The 19,431-nt window shown below is 38.4% G+C and overlaps 1 protein-coding gene across 9 annotated transcripts in view; it reads left to right on the plus strand.

Annotated features, from left to right (window-relative positions):
• The window catches only part of CTNND2 (catenin delta 2), a 645,736-nt gene that overhangs the window by 402,228 nt on the left and 224,077 nt on the right, over positions 1-19,431 (plus strand). For all 9 annotated transcript variants that reach the window (XR_011092756.1, XM_068670993.1, XM_068670989.1 and 6 more), the window contains one exon: positions 6,944-7,196. Coding sequence is in view for 8 of the 9 variants with exons in the window: in XM_068670993.1 (XP_068527094.1) it covers positions 6,944-7,196 (253 nt within the window). In the remaining variant the exon portion in view is untranslated. The remainder of the gene's footprint in view (positions 1-6,943; positions 7,197-19,431) is intronic.

Consider the following 19,431-nt stretch of genomic DNA (forward strand, 5'->3'; position numbering starts at 1 on the left):
AGGGATGTGGTTTCGTGGTAGGCTTGGCAGTGCTAGGTTAAAGGTTGGACTAGATGATCTTAGAGGTCTTTTCCAAACTAAATGATTCAATAATTCTAGTAGCAATTTCAGTTCTTCAGTCTTCAATGATTATAGACTTTTTTGCATTGAAACAGAATTTATTAAATATGACCATATGCAGAGCACAAATTCATTCCTTGTTTCCTTCACTGAAACCACATTCCTTGATTTTGAGGATGTAAGGAGCTGTTCTTCAGCAAAACAGTAACATGTGAATACAGCAATGATGAGGAGATAATTTTAAGATTGTGAAATGATCACAATAGCGAATAGGTATTAATTCATCAGTGGAACATACAATCACATTGAGTAGGTTTATGATATTTATTGGGCTTAGTAGTTGGCAGCTGAAAGGAATAGTTATTTTAACAAATTTAGTTCTTTTGGAAATATTCATTACATCTCTAATAATGTAGTGCCTAAATAGCTACCTTGGATTTTGAAGGCAGGATAGGAAAGTATGAGCAACTGAAGTCTCCTGTGATATCTGGAAGAGGCATGCACGTTACTTTGATAAAAAACATTCCTTCTTACCCTGTTGCTGAAAACATCAAATATATAAATAAAATAACCTGAATAGATGCTTGCAACAGCACCTAGACACGCTAATTAAAAAAAAATGCAAGCCAGGTATAGCAAGTACCTAAGGGAACTTTAATATGCTTGTGGGTACTTTTTGCAAACTACCATTCTGTCCAGTTTCTATTTCTTTGCTTTACTTGTATTTTCCCTGTATTACATGTTATGTTCCCCTATAAGGAAAGAGCTGGTACATCAGAGTATAGCTATTTGCCATGCCCTAGGTGTTGAAGGCACTGAGTTGAGAGTGTTGGAGCTGACTGCAGGGAAGAAGGTTGTTGTATCCCCTGAGGTACACAGAATATGAGCATCTGGAAATGGTTGGAGCCAGCAGAAAGAATTAGGGAAACATGAATATCTGAGTCTAAAAACTGAATCACAGAATTTCTAGGTTGGAAGAGACCTAGGGAATCGAGTCCAACCTCTGACCTAACACTAACAGTCCCCACTAAACCATATCCCTAAGCTCTTCATCTAAACGTCTTTTAAAGACTTCCAGGGATGGTGACTCCACCACCTCCCTGAGCAGCCTGTTCCAATGTCTAACAACCCTTTTGGTAAAGTTCTTCCTAACATCTAACCTAAAACTCCCCTGGTGCAAACTGCTAAGAGAGGGACAAAAGGTGGAGATTATAGAGGGAAAAAGGCTTTTGCAGTTGGTTCTGTGGAGTTCAACGCAATCCTGGAAGTCCAAAAAGGATGATGTGCTGAGAGGAGTTGGAGAAAAGAGACTGTCCTGTGAGGATGCAAGGGGAAAACTTAATTACAGATTCTAATTATTTCTTTTCTGGCTGCAAATATGGGATTTTGAAACTGGAATTTTGATTGCAGGATCAGCAACTAAAGAGGGTAACAGGGGGAAGAGAGGGATAAGATGATGGAAAACAATAGGAAAATTGGAATAATTTGGATGGTCTTCCCTGATTAGAATACAAAATGTTACAAAGCTCTCAAGCTACAGAGGACCTCTGTGCTGTTTTTATTTGAATAAGGTCCTGAGTATTTTAAGTCTAAGTTGGAGCTTTATATCCTGAAATCCTTTAGTGCTTTCTTGGTCTTTTCTCATGTTTAAAGCATGAAATTCCTTGTGCAGTTATACTTCTCACAGAGGACATGATAGTGCTTTCATAAAATCTTAACTGTCTTAGAGGGTGTTACTAATATCGACTATAGTGACTATAGTATTGTGTTTTTTTTCCCTCTTTCTCCCGACTGTGTATATCTCTAAAATCTTAAGCTTCCCATGTGGAAAAGGGATTCTTTGTTTTAACTGCTAAGCAAATTTATAATGTGTATTGTCATGCATATTGAACGGTGTTAAACTTGAGTACTTGGGATTGCTGATTTGCTTCTGTTTTGCTTGGAATATTATTTTTAAAATACTTTTTTGGGAGGAAGGGACACCAAAAAATCACCTACACTCAGTTAACGTTTAGAGATAATTGTTTGTATCCCTCAAAGCTGATGAATTCTGTTTCCTAATTTATAAAGAATACACTGTGTTATTTTTACAGTGTATCAGATGGGAAAAGTACCTGGTTTATAAATCTTTCTGTATATTTGCTACCAACAAAAGGCACTGCAATTATATCCTTTTTGAACTCATAGAGGGAAGATGGACATACTTTGCACAAAAGAATGTGTTACAGTGGTCCAATTTTTTGAAAAAAAAAATCAGTTCTCACATGACAGTAAGAATCAACTGCAGGTGCAAATTAGTTCCTAAACAAATAAATAATTCCAAAGTAAAGAATTCAAAATCTATATAAAAGGTACAAGGAGAAGGTGAACATGTGAGCTGAGCACAGAGTACAGAGAAGAAAGTTTTACAAGGTGTTATTTATAAGTCAAACAGTAGCATCAGCCAAGTAATCTTCAGCAAGAAGGTGTAGTAAGATAAATCTCATAAACGAGTTTATCCTTTCTGAAGGTCTGATCCTATATATGTTAACTGAACGGAATTCCCTCTGACTTAGGTAGTCTGAACTCCTTAACAGTTCTTACATGTATTTGGTCTCCCTAAGATTGCACCACCTAAGGGTGCTGCAATACCCTTCTTGCCTAAATCAGCACATTTCTGATTTTCGGTTTTGCTTGCTTTCCTGAGATGTTACAGATTTGAAAATAACATACATAATCTATAAATGAAGTTCTGAGTTGAGTGTCTCATTAAGAGCCTATGAGAGCACCTGAATTTTCAATGTTAATATAATATGAAACTTGTATATTTTGATACCAAGCAAAAGCTGTAGGAAATGATAGAGCACATAGAGGAGCCAGCCTATTTTTGCAGTTAAGAGAACTGTAGTATATCGGGTCATCTGAGGATTTTTGCAAGGGCTTTTTATTGGGTGAAAATCTGTAAGAACGTATTAAATATTTGTATGGTATCCTCAGTTCTCTGGGGTTATGATTTTCAGTGTTGCAGTAGTGAAGGCTTGAGACAATATGGTACTTTTAAGGCAGTAATGACTTGACAAGCTAAAACAAAATCTTCAAAGCAGTCTTTAGGTGACAAATTGAAATCTCTTTGCTCAGGCTGTAGCTCTGGGTTTGCACAGTTTAAAATGTTCACTTTGGAACTTGTTGGTGGAAACCCCTTTTGCAACCCAAAATTCAAATTCTCTTCAAGCATTGTTCTTGTATTGAACTGAAGCTGAAAATAGGATGAATGCATAGGGTTTTACTGGCCTGCTTCTGAGCATGTCATTTATTGTATCCTGTGTCTGCTAATTGTGTGCGGAGTGTGGATGCTCTGGCCTTACTGTTCATGCCAGCTAGCCCCAGGTTTGTAGCATGTGGTCCCCATCCCTGCGTGGAGGAGCTGTGCTTTGCAGCTGGGTCTCAGGAACCACTGGGCAAGTTACCTGAGAGTTTCTGAAACTTTTTTTTGTGTGTCATTTAACCACTGAATTTCCATGGAAGCTTTTAAAAGGTGTGGGCTGCAATAACCATTAAAAGTGATGTATGGTGACTTAGGAAGAAGAAATAAGCAAGATGAAATAAGGCTTTGAGATTTTTTTATTATTATTTTTTTTTTTTATTCCTGATCTTTTGGGACAGTTGAAGACTGAAAAGCTCTCTCTAAAGAAAAGTTGAGATTGAAGATGTCCACAAAACTAGTCTTACCTCTTCACAGTCTGGTCACCACTTCTGGTTTTACCTTCAGAGGTATGCAGAGGCAGAATAGGCTCAGGGCAACAGCATGGTTTGGCCACGTTCCTGCTTTGGCTGGGCCAGGTCCCAGGAAGGCTGGGCTGGTGGCTGGCACGTGTCTCCTGGGGCAGCACTTCTGCTACACGTCCTCTCTTCCCTCCCTTTCCTTGCTGGGGTGAAGCCCTGATCCTTGCCCAAGTAGCGTTGCCTCTGGCCGGTGGTGAGCCAGGCCTGGTCCAGGTGTAGCTGTGTGGTTACGGCTGTATCTGACTTTGGTTTGGGATGAGAGAAGTCAAATGCAAAAGTTAGGGGAACGGGTAAGTGCTTTCAATTTAAAAATATGTTAATAGGTTGCATGATCATCTGCAAATGTAGCTGATATGTGAATGCTCTCCAGTCCACTGAATGTGTCCGTGGATTACCCTGTGCTCACTGAAGATTAAATGTCTCTGGGTAATGCAAAAGGACTTTGTTTTTTTCTTTTTTTTTTTTCCGATAGACATAATAGCTATGATTTTGCTGTTTAAATATCCTAAATCCAAGGGAATTCTCAATAAATGCAGTCTTTGTCGTAGACTGAAGAGCCATGCTTTGAATAAATATGACTGCTAAAAGAATTTACTTAAGCAACAGTAATTGCTTAGTAACATCTTCAGTGCTACTTGAAACTGGTAGCTTTCTTTGGTTTTACTTGAAACTATTCGTGTAAAAATGTCTACTAAAACCAAACTCTTTAGTCTGTGACTCTAATCCAGTTAAATGTAGAAGCTATTCTTAAGTGAGTGATTTTTTTCTTTTCCAAATTGATCTACCATTGGCTAAACAAGCTGATATGTGGATGTGCAGCTAAATCATAGATTTGTTTCATTTTCATATTCTAACTCTGGTAGTTTTGTGTTCATTGTGATAAAATGCAAAAGGAAGTAAGTCTGTTAGGAAGATAATTTGAGAAATGAATCAGAGTGACTCAAAAAGCACGTAGGTGTTAGGGTGACAGCTAGCTTCGGTTCATATAAATACCCATTTTGATAAAAAGACAAACAAAATAGAAAAGTTTTTAAAGAAATTAAAAACAAACACAATTTTCATTGAACTGTCTTGCAAAGGAAAGGAAGGGAAGTAGGTTGGAATATTTCACAAAGCAATCTCCATTACATTGAGTTCTTGTTTTCAGCATTGTTAGTGTTGGGGTTTTGTGCAATTCCCCATATGATGTATCAACAGCAGGATATTCTGCATATTGCTGATACTTATAAGTATGCTGTGTCAGTGTACAATTCAGTTTTTGCTTTTTCACTTGAAATCATTTCCAGTATATTTTCTAACTTTTTTTTCACTTTTTCTCATAAGGTACCAAACTTTGGGTTTGAATTGTGTATTTTCTGTTAAAAGGTGATGATGTTCTTACGTCTTTATAACATTGAGTTTGGAATGATTTGTGCATGAGATGTTTCAGTATGCATTTTCTTGACCTTGAAATGTGAAATGTTCTTGCATTTTAACTGACGCATTTTTATGAAAAGGTCTCTGTGTCTTTATTACTCATTTCTCAAGGAATTATATACTAGCAATTAAAAACAGTGCTTTTAAAATGTTGCTGAGTATTTATGTCAAGGTAATCCCTCTAATATATGTTTGTAACAAAGTTTTAAGATCATACTTATTATCTTAAAGTGCTATACTTGAGAAACACAGGGAAAAAATTAAAAGGCAGAATTTGAATGTTTAATTTGTTTGAAAATTTAAGGTGTTCAGGTGCTATAATTTCTGGCCTGTGCCAGCTCAGACAGAAGTGCAATAATTTTATTTTAAGCTCAATGTATTTCATCTGCTGACACTTCAAGATGAAATGCTTAAAGTCCCTTTTGTGGATATATGGTATACTGAAAAATATTTACCATCCTAAAGTGTCAATGTACTTCAGTAAGAAAGGATTGTACAATGTACTATTAATAAGAAAGGATTGGGAAATATTTTATGACAACTTGTCACTTGAATATGCAATTTTGCCTGTGCAGTTCTGTGTATGAATTTGACCCAGCTAAAACTAATCCTGAAGCCAGGCCCACTCCTGCTTGCAAAAGTGCTCTTGTGGTCTTGGGCCAAGGGGAAGTGGGAGCTATGAAGAGTTTATTTGCCACTTCAAGGAATCCAAGCCAGCTTTTAATTTGTATTTGTTTCCAGGCCAAAGATCACATGGGTGTTGCTCCTCTAGCACTTACAGTGCAAAGGCATTTGCCGTTAACCAGACCTTGGTTGAAAAATATTGTGTATTTAATAAGAATCATAAAGGTGACCACATCCTTATTACGCTGTGGCATAACAGGAAGATAATGGGCTCCGAGGGAGATTAGTGAGATTTTTGAGTCGCAAAAGCATTAAGTCAGTGTAAATCTGTAAGTAAGCCGCTCAAACCTGCTAATACAATAATCTTGAACTCAGCGCACAACCGTTGCTGGCATTAAGACATCTATGTGGTCACCTCGTACGTTGCTCTTTTTCAGACTCAGGTAGCAGTAGCAGTCCTCTAAGTCTTATTCATGGTGAAATATGAAGAAGGAAAGTTTAAAAAAAAAAAAAGAAAAAAGAAAAAAGAGTTACTGAAGTGTGCACAGTAACAGCCAGGGCAGGTGTCTGTTTTTACCTGTTTCACCAATAGCAGGACTATCAATTTGAGCTGTCCATGGCTGTCCATTTCCTCTGCCGTAGAGCTGTCCATGGCAATTTGGCCTCCTGAGCTTGATTTGATGTTCCTTCTGCTTCCATCCACCTCTCAAAGGACTAAAAAAGCCTCACTTGTTGGTGTTTGTAAATCCGAGTTTGACTAGTCCTATGCTTTCCTGCACTTGTTCTGTTCCAGGTTAGTGCAAGGAAAGCCCCAAGTGAAAAGCACTGTTATGGTCTGTTTAGCTGATGTTAGAGTCCTTCTAGTGCAAGAGTGGCATGTCTTTTAGAAATTCATTTGACAGTTATTTACTTCAATGGTTTTGGAAATGACGATGTTCTTTGTTTGTTTTGTTTTTTTTTCTCATTCTTTTTGAACCCCTGTTTTATATGTCTGTGTTTTTTTTCCTCTGCCTAGACCTGGTTAACCATTTCTGTGAACAGGTCCTCAATTTTTTACTTTGTCCCTACTTTCCTGTCGTAGCCCCATCTTCCCCTGGTGTCGACTCCGTACCCTTACAGCGCACAGGCAGTCAACACGGCACACAGAACGCAACCGCGACCTTCCAGAGGGCCAGCTATGCTGCAGGCCCAGCCTCCAATTACGCAGACCCCTACCGACAGCTGCAGTATTGTCCTTCTGTTGAATCACCATACAGCAAATCTGGGCCAGCCATCCCACCTGAGGGGACCTTGGCTAGGTCACCTTCCATTGATAGCATTCAGAAAGATCCCAGGTGGGTGAAACCTTAATTGTCTACTATTTCTTGTTTGTGCAGAGGTTTGAAATTGCAGTTTGCTTTGTGTGTTTCCGCTACTGAATATCACCACCAAAAATACAGCGAGAACAAAAAACGCCACAGCCCGAAACCTGATTGTAAGTATAAAATTTTGTTTCTATACCAATGCTGTTCTAATGCTTTGCCTTGGAAGGCTCTCATGAGCTCTTCTTTGAAATGAAGTGATAGGTGTTGTCTTGGATATGTATATTTAGCCTGCTTTCAAGTACTGGTGCTCCTCAAAGCCTTCTGAGAAGTATTATTTATTTTTTTTTCCGAAAATGAAAGCAGTGGTATGACTGTTTTGACTGACCATTTTGGATTGAAGTTTTAAGTCACTCCTTGGGCAGCAGTTGTTACAGTTGTTGGTTTTTCTGCAGTTAGTATTCCTAAAAGCTTCATAAAAGGATATTCTGGTACTAGGCGATGAGACTGAGTGATGTGAAACAGCCTGTGGTCAGGTTTGTGCTTCACCCTGTGTCTTGTGCAGGCTTCTAATGCCAGTGAGTGGTAGCAGAATGTATGTGCACGTTCACTGAGATACATTCATGTGCCTAGGGAAGGTGCAAGAAGAAACTTTATAGTCTCTTCTGTAGTTTTATAGTTGGCATATGCCAAGCAAGCACACAGGTGGACAGGTTGTAGAGAGTTTTCTGTCAAATTCTTTGAATTCCATGGTAACAGTAATGCAAACGCTGACTACAATCCTTGATGCACTTGGTGATTTTCTTTAATTTTCAGATGGAAAAGAGAACAGGTATTTTTGGTAACTGAAGTTTAAGCCCATCATAAATGTTAATTTATACAAGTTCAGTTTTGTGGGTTTTTTCCCTGTGGCAGATGGTGTGAAGTATTTATTTATTGTTATATGTAATACATAACAAGAGAACCCAAAAATTTGCTCCAGCAAAAATGGTAGAGGTGTTTAACAATTTTAAAAGGCTTCTCTTGCTGCATTAAGAATCCAATATCCACAAACTCATCTCTCTACATGTTTAGTATCATAGAAGTTCTCTCTCCCTCCCCCAAAACCCCAGAGTAGATAAATATTAAGGCACATCAAAAGTATCACATCTCATGACCACCACAGCTACTACAGAGTTCAACTTCTTGAGAAAACTTCCATCTTCAACATTTTTCATTAGCTTTTGATATTCCTCCAGAAATTTGAAAAAATATGAACCCAATTCCTCCCGATTTTCCCCTTGCCTCAGAACAAGCATTGGTAACCAGAGAGAAGCGGTCTTTTTCTGAAACCTAGATGTTTCAATACATTTGTGTTCCAGAAAATAAAAGCTCATGAAAGAGAAAAAGCTTTGCTTTGTGCATGTCTCATTTTCAAACTTAAAGAAAATTGTTTTAGGAGTGCACTAAACCAGAGGGAAAATTACTGTAATCCATATGAAATGTTCTTAAGAAATGCATGATGTTACTGAAGGCACTATTCCAAATAGACAAGAAAGACATATTTGCAGTATCTCTACAGGTGCTAGATATTATGTCTATTTAAAATAAAAGGTCACCTCTGTTTAGTTGCTTTGCTATCACTTTGAAACTGATAGTCAGTTACTGTCTATGAAATGTGCTCGTAAAAGAAGATTTTCTCCTGCAGATTTTTCATTTGGCAGCTTTTACATTCTTTCTTGTATTGTGACCATTTGTGCGTTCATGAGTATTGATTTCTGTAGGTAAAGTAGCAGCAAGTAGACATCAAGGTATAAATTGAATTTGATAAAATCTTGGAGTCATTAAATACCCTTTTGTTATGATCACAATTAAATGAATAGGGATTTTTCACAATCATTTCTACAAAAGAGGTTTGTGTTACTCTGTGGATCAAATGAATGAGATTGTGCATGGTGTCCATCACTTAATTTCGCCGCCCTACTTGTAAGTGCAGAATAATTCTTACAAAGCAATGTCAGTAATATTACTGCTGATGTTGTGTCTTAGTACCCAGAAGCTATAGTCCACCTAGGCAAGCTGCTTTCTGAAACTAGTTGTGGGCCAAAGCAGTTGCTGATATTTCAAAGATTGGAAAGATTGTAAAAAATTGGCAAGTGTGCAGAAAAGAAATAAAAGTGGTCAGAAGACTGTTAATGTTGATTTCTATGGATAGAGTACAAAATCTTGGATAAATGACAAGCACGGAAAGGAGGGGACAGATGACTTTCCAGATGCTTGAAAAAAATTTAAGGACAGAACTTTATATAGTAGCACTTAGGAGATACAATTATAGGTAGTGGTTTTAATAAGGAAAATGAGAATGTCTCAAATATAAGAACAACTTTCAGTAGCCGTGGCAAGTTTCATTGTATTGTTCAAAATGTTATCATTTATATCTTCAGGCAGAAAGAAACAAGAAACATGTTGGCCAGTAGATGGACTTGAGAAAATGATAAATCTTGAGCTTCTTTACAGAGCTGTTGCTGCCTTTGTGGTTGATTGGTTGGTTTGTTCCTTTTAAAAAGGTCTTGTGTAGTTGTTGAGGAGAGTGGCAAGCATAATTTTCAGACACTAAGCCTACCTGTCCAAACACGCGTTCGCTGTCAGAGCAAACTGCAAGACAAAAGCATATTAACTGCAGTTTTTTGAACAGCATTTGCTGTATGTCAGTCAGTTCAGGATTTAAAAAAATAAAAAATAAAAAAGATGCCCAGAAGAGAATATACTTATCTTAATAAGCAATTATGGTTTCTAAAACTGAACATTGTTTTCTAGACTTCAGTTCAGCTGGGATTTCCATCTGAAGTCCAAGAAAAATGGTTGGCAGGCACTGAAGTAATTGACAATTTTTTCCATTGTTTTCACTGTGTAGTTTGGATTACTAATACTGTCGTTTTACATACATGTTCTGAGCTGACATTTGGCGAATGAAATTTTAGCTCAACATCTGTTCTCCATCATCCAACTGTCATAAAATACAGTGTAATATTCATTAACTTAAACTTTAGGAAAAAACTTTCCAAAAAGTATCAGAATATTTATCAAGTTTGTGGTCGTGGATAATTTTTAAGTTAGGCAGACTGTTAGCTGGTGTGAACTGATGTAGTGAAGAGTACATGCATCTATACTGGCAGAGAGTCTGATGATTTGTGTTATTTAAAAAGGAAATGAGTCCCCTTTTCTTACCACCTGTCAGAAATAAAACTTATGTGTATGGAAAAAGAGAAGTCAAATATCAAAGACAATTTACAGGTTGATTCTTCAGAGCATCCTTATATGTTTACTTCAGGTCAAAAAAGGAACAGAAATATGCAGTAGAGATGTGATATAAACTGTTTCATGCCATCATTTCCTATATGAAATGTGGCATAGAGAGGGGGTGAGAGCATAACACTTATTTTCTAACTGTTGTTTTGCTTTTGTTTCTTATTAAACTGTGAATGAGAGAAGGTATGAGTATTTTAAAGTATTGGAAATATATGCTTGCTGTATTTTCTGCCATACGTTCATTTAAGAAGGATCAATCTGTCCCTTAGCACCAACAAATTATTTAAGGTCTGTCCATCCCTAGAATTTAGGGCAGCTGGGGAGCCCTAGAAATTCAAATGTCAGTATGCAATTGTCAGTCTATGTACCTTCCAATTTCTACTCAAAAATACGTGTAAATTAAATTGCTTAATTTCTGAGTTTATGAATTATTACAAAACCATGCGTATGTACCATTCCTGATGAATCATACCAGCTGCATAAGAGGTGAAAAATACATAATTTTCTTATATTTCAGCTAAGTATATACCAATGACATTTTGTAGTAGCAGTAGTTTTGGTTTTGAACTCCATGTGTCTGTTTTGATGGGTTGAGTTGACATCTGTCTTTCACTGCTTTGTGACTCTTCTTTATTCTTACCTATTTTATTTACATTCATATATACACAAATATCTTTTTCCCCTCAGAGGCAAGATGCTGGGTTACAAGAATTTTGTGAAAAATGCTCTGTGAAGGCTATCAAAATGAATTTCAGTGTTCAGATGTTCATTTGCATTATATTGATCTACACTTAACAATATTCCTTCATGGGATCCCCTTTCCCAAGATATGTATTTCAGAGCCCTTAAAACTTTTTCTTCGGCAGAAATGGTCTCATTTGGTGAACGCAGCTGTGAAGTGCAGACTGCAACAGTGATTGCACTTCTTGTTTTTTAGGGGAAAAGAAAGGAAAGCTAATACCAACAGTAGCAGTGAAATCATGTTGCAACTGCAGAAGTAAAAAAAAAAAAAAAAAAAAAAAAAAAAAATGTTAAATCCAACTTCTTCTCAGCAGCTCTTGCTTTAGAACTGTCTGGACACAGGTCAACAAAGTAACGGAGCTTTCCAGGTACTGCATGATTGAGCTGTAATACCCAGAGACGTTTCTGCTTCATTCCGTGCATTCAGAGCCCACATCCCATTTCGTTACCTCTGCTGGCTGTAATTTTCCTCCTAAGCAGAAAATGGAGGTGCTGGCTGCCTATTTTCTAAACTTTAAAATTGGCTTTCTTTCCACTTATGAAAGGAAATAAATTAGATCAGAACATTCTGTATGGACTGTAAATTTCAAAACTTATCTTGTTGGTATATTTTTCTTTTTCAGTTTTTTTTCCCAAAAATGTGCTGTGTTTCCACAATGCAAGCTAGAAAGCTTTCTTTTCTGTAGGAGAAGTGGTAGAGGTAAAATAAACTCTAGTTAACTTTTGTGTTCCAGTAAAAGTGCCTATGAGATCAGCACACGCAGTTTGGAACGTGGCCTGTTAAAGGGTAAATGTTTCTGCAGGAGTCTTTACCATATATTTAATCTTGCTTTGTTCCAAGGATTGTCTCAGTGTTAATGGTGTTAGTCTGCTGTAAACGTGAATAGCAGCCAGGCAGTAGAGCAGTGTAACAAGGTAAGAAAAGTGTAAACCCGCATGTGTGGGAGCTTGGGCATCTTTGTGAGAATTTATCTGGTAGCTCCTTCAGGAAGGGTTGTCACACACGGAAACAAACTTGGGCAGAGGGAGAAGGCCTTGCTGTGATCACTGTCCCCGGGGGTGTTCAAGGAAAGGTTGGATGTGGTGCTTAGGGATGTGGTTTAGTGGGTGACATTGGTGGTAGGGGGAATGGTTGGACCAGATGATCTTGGAGGTCTTTTCCAACCTTAATGGTTCTGCTATGATCACAAAATAGCACTTGGGCTGTCAAAGTCCAACAGGATGTTGGGGGGCATCTGTCCTTCCTGGTGGAATGCAGCTTGCAGTAGTTATTTATCCAAACGAGGGTGGATCTACCCCATTCCAGGCTAAAGCCTTTACCACCAAACTATCACATCAATATCTCTGATACTGAATTAATTACATTAAAACAGTCTGGGGAGATAGAGTGTGTGTGCCTGTGTTGGGGGGTGGGGTAGAGCTGGGGTACCAGGACATCTCTCTCATACCCAAGAGCTATAAGACTGAAGGCGTATTCCTGGTGAGAATGAGACAAAACAGGGATTGCAGATGTACCTCTCCTATTCTATATATGCAATAGACAAATCTCCTTTTCACTAAATAGTTCTCAAAGGTCTCTCTTGCCCTCCTCTGAAATTAGGAGTAAAGTGGAAGGGAAAGTTCTCCAAAGGTGGTGGTAGTGGGGAAGCCATGGGAAACATTTCTTGTGGATCTGAGCATGTGTATGTTTGGCAACATAGACTCAGTTCCAGAAACATAATGCTTCAGCTTCTGTGGTCCTGCTAACACAGAATCCCACAGAATTGTCTAGGTTGGAAGAGACCTCAAGATCATCGAGTCCAACCTCTGACCTAACACTAACAAGTCCTCCACTAAACCATATCGCTAAGTTCAACATCTAAAGGTCACACCCTGCTAAGAATGTTGTACAGCAAATTTGTATGGACCAAGACTTGTATTGGCAGAACCAAGCAGATGGTTTTTGAGAGTGACTGTTTTGTAACGCTGTGGTTAAGTATATCTTTCCTTCAGAAAAGAAACATCTGGTTAATTTTCCCTGTGTGAAAATGGTACAGTCTCTCAGGATTTCATGTATATTCCTCCGAGTATGAAAAAATGACCCTAAAGAGAAAATAAAAATCAAAGAGTCTAAACAGGACAAAAATACACAATTCAAGACTAGCAAGTCCAGAGCGAATTGCAATTCTTCATGCAGATCTTTTCTGTATAAATGGCATGAATTTTTAATTAGTCTGCAAAATAGCTTTGAGAAAAGGTGGAAGAGCTGAAAACTAAGCAGAGGTCTTTCCCCTTTGTGCTTTCAGTAAATAAGGGTGAAGCCTACTTATTTAAAATAGCTGAGGTGGGGTTCACCGATTATTTTATCGTCTGTTAACTTGGAATTTCAGTAGATTGATTTGGGTGGAAACCTTGGCTGGAAAAAGACTTGCATTAAAAATACTTAGTTCCGGCTTAGGCATGGCACAATTAACAAGGTGCTAAGTAATCCAGTGTGGGTCAACTTGTGGTGAAGTGGAGGAGTAGCACCCAGAACTTGTAAAAAAAAAAAAAAAAAAAAAAAAAACAAAAAAAAAAAAAAAAAACCAAAAAACATTCCTCTATATGCCAAGAGTTTTTCTTTCCACTGCTTACATCAGGGTAGTAAATGACTGGGGAATCACTGGACAGAGGTGGAGTCATTCCCCAGTGCACAATATGTGATTTGGTGTGCATGGAAGCATCATCTGGAGCTGTTTTGTGTGTGTGTGTGTTTGTTTTTCAGTTGAGTTTGGCCCATACTTTTTAGCAACCTCCTTTCTCTGTTTCTCTTGGAAATCCTTAGGAGAGGGAAAAAAAAAAAGTGTACTCTATAAAAGTAGAGTGTACTCTACAAAAATAAAGTGTCTGTGTTTTTAGCCCATGAAGCACTAGTATCCACTTACTATTCTATATGGCTAGTACCAATTACTGACTGTGCAGGAGGCTACTCCATTTTGTTGCCATCCTATCATCCTATTGTTTAAAATGAGATCTGATCTCATCACTAGCAAACCTGCCATACTGTAATCACAGAACATCACAATTTATGTATCACAGTAACGTGGATATTGCTGATCCATGTAGTTTGAGTAATGAGTGTGTCCTGAAGTGCTTAGAGTTCCTAACCATCATCAGAGAAGAGGTTATACGTAGCCATTTTATTTGGTAGGGTACTTACATGCTATACAAGGTATAATTTTGAGATAGAGATGATGTCTTAGTTCTTGTTTGATTTGAAAGTTTAGCTCTTACAATCTTCAGCCTCCAACAGAAAGTAATTTGTTTACTTTGTGCTGGAGGGATAGAAGTGAAAGACCACTTATGTACTTATCAATGATACAGGGCGTTCAGGACAGTGTCAGGAGCTCCTTGTAGAGTTGATAAGTTCGGGGAAAAAAACAATGGGAAAACAAAGACCAATGTCTTCTCCTTTTGAGCCATTTTTTTCCCCTCAGTAATGTGTCTGCCAGTTGATGAACAGTAACAAATAGCTTTTCCAGTTTCTTTCCTGATCTGTCATGTTTTAATATCTTAATTGATACAGACAGAAGCAGGTGGACAGTGTACCTCATTTTCATACTGTCCGTAGTTCATTTTTGGCTCTTGAATGGCATCACAGCTTCTAATGGTGAATCTATGTCTCAAAGCAGTTTCTGCCTTTGTTTGCCACGCATTTTGCTCAGTATCCTGTGGCTCATTTGCAAACTTTGACAGATGCAAAATCCGTGTGGTGCCTTTCTGTGATGACAGACTGTAACAGCCAGAAAATGTTGCAAGTATATTTTCCAACCAGACGTTAAAAACACGGGGAAGAACCATGCTTTCAGGTTTTACTGGGCTCATGTAAGCTGTTACAATCTCCTGGCAAGAATAAACCACATAAGCTTCTCGGTAGTAGCTCTTGGACATCTCATCAGCCAAATGGATAATAATGATCTTCTTCTGTACAGGGATGTTCAGAGTAAGTTAAATTTGTAAGGTGCTTTGAAGTTCAAAGGGTAATCTTGATCTTTCTTTGATGGGAAATGTGATGGGAGGGAGGGAAATGCATTAGGTGGAGAAGATAAATGGGCAAAATTTTCAAGAAGCTTGCTAAAATCAGAACACATGTTCTGAAATTTTCTCCAAAAGATAAAAATAAAAACTGAAAATCATTTTCTGACACACAAATTGCTGTGCAGAGGTTGTTAGTTTCTGAAGCTGGACCGCAGTGTGATGTTGTACAGCTATTATATAAGCAGGAAACAAAAGCCAACAGATTTTGTAGCAGTTGTGCAAAACAGAGAAATCCTTCACTCTCTATGACATAAGAGAATACAACCAAAACGTTTGCTCGTTTCTAGTGTAGAGGTTAGCTAAAAACAATATATGGAAAGAATGATCAGGACCATCTCTTGGTCTCTCATAAAATCTTACAGCTGTTACAAATTAAGGGCATGACTCTAACAACCTGTTCTGTATGTAGATTAAGGCCAATCTCTGCCAGCTCACTGAAGGTCAGAGCCTAATGTGAGGCCCTGCTCCTAGCCTTTCCTTCCCTGTTGTACTGCTGTTCCTGTGGTGATCTCCATCACATTCACTTTAATCTTCCCCTTTACCCCATTTCTACTGCCCCACTCTAGGATCTCATTGAACGAGCCAAGTTCAGAGATGCATCACAAGTCTTAGCATTAAGCTAGTGGTTTCCTAGGAACCAAGAGCCACCACTGACCCCATAGAAATCCTACAGCCATTGTTACCAGGGAAACTCCCAGTCTCTAGACTTACTCTGAAATATTTGTTCTTTTTATACTCTTTTTTTTCTTGTTTGTTTGTTTTTTAAGCCACTGCAGCATCAATGGGATCATTTGCTGTTTAGCTTGCCTTCCACCTCCAATAATCTGGGGAAGGGAGTCATGTTTATCGTGCAACAGACTAGAGGGAACTGGGTAGCAGAAGACCTGGAAGGAAATTGAAAGTTTTTATACTCCAGAGGAGTACAGAAGGGGATGTCTAAATTTCCTGAATATACTAAAAGTAAACTATGAAGGCAGAAGGCACTTGTGAAGGAAGGAGGTGCTGTGCAAATTCTGTCAGAGTAAAACAAAACAAAGTCTCTTCAGGAAATGTGCAAAAGCTGTACAGGGATCATGCTCTTCTCCTAAGCACCAAGTAGTGAGGAAAAATGGCCTCAAGTTGCACAAGGGGAGGTTTCGGTTGGATATTAGGATAAGTTTCTTTTACCGAACGGATTGTGCGGCGTTGGGATAGGCTGCCCGGGGAAGTGGTTGAGTCACTATCCTTGTTGGTCTTCAAGAAATGTGTAGAAGCAGAACTTAGCAGCATGGTTTAGTGGTGGACTTGTCAGTACGAGGTTAAAGGTTGGGCTAGATGACCTTAGAGGACTTTTCCAACCTCAGTGGTTCTGTGATTCTATGTACAAACGTACGCACAGGGACACAATATGGGGACTTTTAAGTAAGATGAAAAATAAAGTATTTTAATTTAGTTTTCAATTTTAAAAAGTAATTTCAAGTTATCTTGATAACCCTTTTGTTCCATATCAGGACATAACGTATGTCACATATTACATTTTCGGAGAGGAGGACCGGCTTCCATTTTTTTTATGTTGTTTAATGCTATGTTTTTCCTTATACCTACCAGATTTCGAGTGTCTCGAATGTAAGTTTGAAAGTTTGTCCGTGATAGTTGACGTGGCTAAAGGAAGGTGATTGGATTTCTGTAAGTGCAAGTGAGAGGAATGGATGCCAACAACGCAGGTACAGGACAGTTTCTCAGTCAATGAGGCCCTTACCTACATGTTGCTCAGGATTGTGTTGCTCTTCTCTTGGAGAAACTGTGCTGATCAGTCAGCCTTGTTTGTTCCAGCTCTTTTTACTAAGATAAAAAGTTCTTGACTCCCTTTGAATCTTGGAAATGCCCAGAAACTAGATGTCCTGTTTAGCTGTTTTTTTTTATGTACTTTCATTGTCCTTTGAAATACTCAGGCTCCATAACTTCTTTCAAAGCAATGCCAGCTAACGTAGTATTTGCAGTTTGCAATGTCTTTACGGAAACACCAGTATGATTTCTGTCCAGGACTTTTATATACCTCCTAAAACCAACAAGGTTATTTCCACAGTTTGGCAGTGTGGGGTTCTGCTCTGACCAAACCTCCAAAGGTTCAATTTAACTGTGTAACAGCCCTGTGCCCAGTGATTATCTCATTGCAAGAGGAAGAAAATACTCATTTGGGCCAAGAGGAACAACCTACAGGTTTTTTACATTTATTTGGAGTCGTTAGTTTCATACTGGCTCAATTCTATGACTGCTATCCCCTTTCCAGGTCAATACTTTCAGCTTAATATTTGTGAAACTTGAGTGCCCAGTTAATTATCCGCTTGCTGGGTATCCTGAGAGTCAAAATATCTCGGCCTGCTTGCAACTGATACTTTCCTGTTAATGAAGTTCATTGTAGATGAAAGAATACAATGTTTAAACTATTTTAGTCATAATTCTCGTCAAATGTTTCATGAATAAAAGCTGCTTCTTGTTCTGTGACTTTATCCCATAACCACATAGTTGTTTATATCTCAGTACTTAAAATTATGGTCTTAAAAGGGCATAAAATGGATGCTTTTTTTCCCTTCCTGCAAGAAGTTGGCCTTTGTGAGGGGTTACCCTTTTCGTGCCCATTTGAGTTTTCTGTATGGTTCTTTGATTTCTTCCAATAGCTTCTAATAGGGACGACTTGACATTTTTCTGCATCAGAGTAGTTGCCAAATCTCTTGTAAAACTCTGACAGCACACAAATTGGCACATAGAGAATTCGTTAGCTTTTTAGACATTAGATCTTTCAGGAAAAAGTGGGAAAAGGGGTTTAATTCCTCCTGTGCCTTTTCACATCGTAATGGAGAATGAAGTTTGTTGTGGGTATCCAAATTGTAAAATCTCCGTTTAGGCAAGCCTTCTGCAGCCATGTATATATAAATTGTTTTAAATTCGCAAAATCCTCTCTGTGGGGTGACACCTTCATTGTCATACACTTAGTCTTCTCTAGTGGCTGTATTTTTATTTTGTTTTTTTTTTTGTCAGCAGCTACATTTATTTTAATGAAACTTTATCCTACACTGTAAAGGTTTTATCTGCAGCCACTAAGGGATAACAGATCCTGTCAGCCACTGCATTTTCTGTGGCACGTCTCCAGCACCCATCTGTTATGTCTCAGCCTCTGCACTATTTACGCACCACAACCTTCCCCCCCCCCCAGCCAAAGTGCTGCACAAAGGCTTCCTTCTGAAGGATGTGTGATTGTCTGTAACGTATTTCGTGTGGGTCCAGTTCTTGGGCCTGATAACTGAAAATTCAGAGCAGTTTCTTCATGCCGTGTAGGAAGAAGGGGGCTGCCTTTCCATAGAGGGACATCCTAAATGAAATGTCCTCGTGCAGTCAGTGGGCAAGCCTCCACTCTTTATGCACTTCTTGAGGTCAGAACGGTGGCAATGATCTTCTTTTAATCACTTTATAGTGTGTTTGCACTGAATTGTGTCATCTAGATGGAGGAGAAGTTTGAGAGGAGAGTAGCACTGCATTCAAGTTTGGCTGCCCTGCCAGGGTGTAACAGTGTAGGAGCTGTTGATGACTGCATGCATGTGACAGAGTTTCACAGGGCAACTCAAGAGCTGGTTCTCAAAATGCATGCTGAATTCCTTTCCACATTTTCCTTTCCAATTATTGGTGCTTGCTGATTTGGTTTTGGAGTCAGCTAGGTGGAAATACTTTCCTTGAGGGCTCTGTTTATCACCCCCTATATGCTTGTAATCGTATCAGTTGTGCACATGGGTACAGTGAAAGTGAGCCTAATAGTTTCTAATCCCCAGCAGGTTTATTACTAGGCTAGACTTGCCTCATAATAATACAGCTAACAGCTTTTCAGAATAATTTGAAATGGGAATGCAGAGGCCTTATTCCTGTCCTGTTACATATTCATTGACATAAAGATCAGTCTGTTACTGAACTTTCATCTTTTTCTTCTACCATTTTAAAAGGAAATAAGGTTTTGGCTTAGATTTTGCTTTTATGCCATCACTTAGTTTTTAGTGAAGTGTTTTGTGTGTTGTTGTGTTTTTTTTTTCTAAATTAACACTATATGCATAGAACTGGAGTCATCAGCTTCTGAACTACTTTTCAAGAATCCATTATGAGGAAAACTGCTGCATTTCCACTGCTAAAAAGGAAAAAAAAAAAAAAGTGTTTTGGA

Source organism: Anas acuta, chromosome 2 (genome assembly GCF_963932015.1).
Source record: "Anas acuta chromosome 2, bAnaAcu1.1, whole genome shotgun sequence".
NCBI classification, from domain to species: domain Eukaryota; kingdom Metazoa; phylum Chordata; class Aves; order Anseriformes; family Anatidae; genus Anas; species Anas acuta.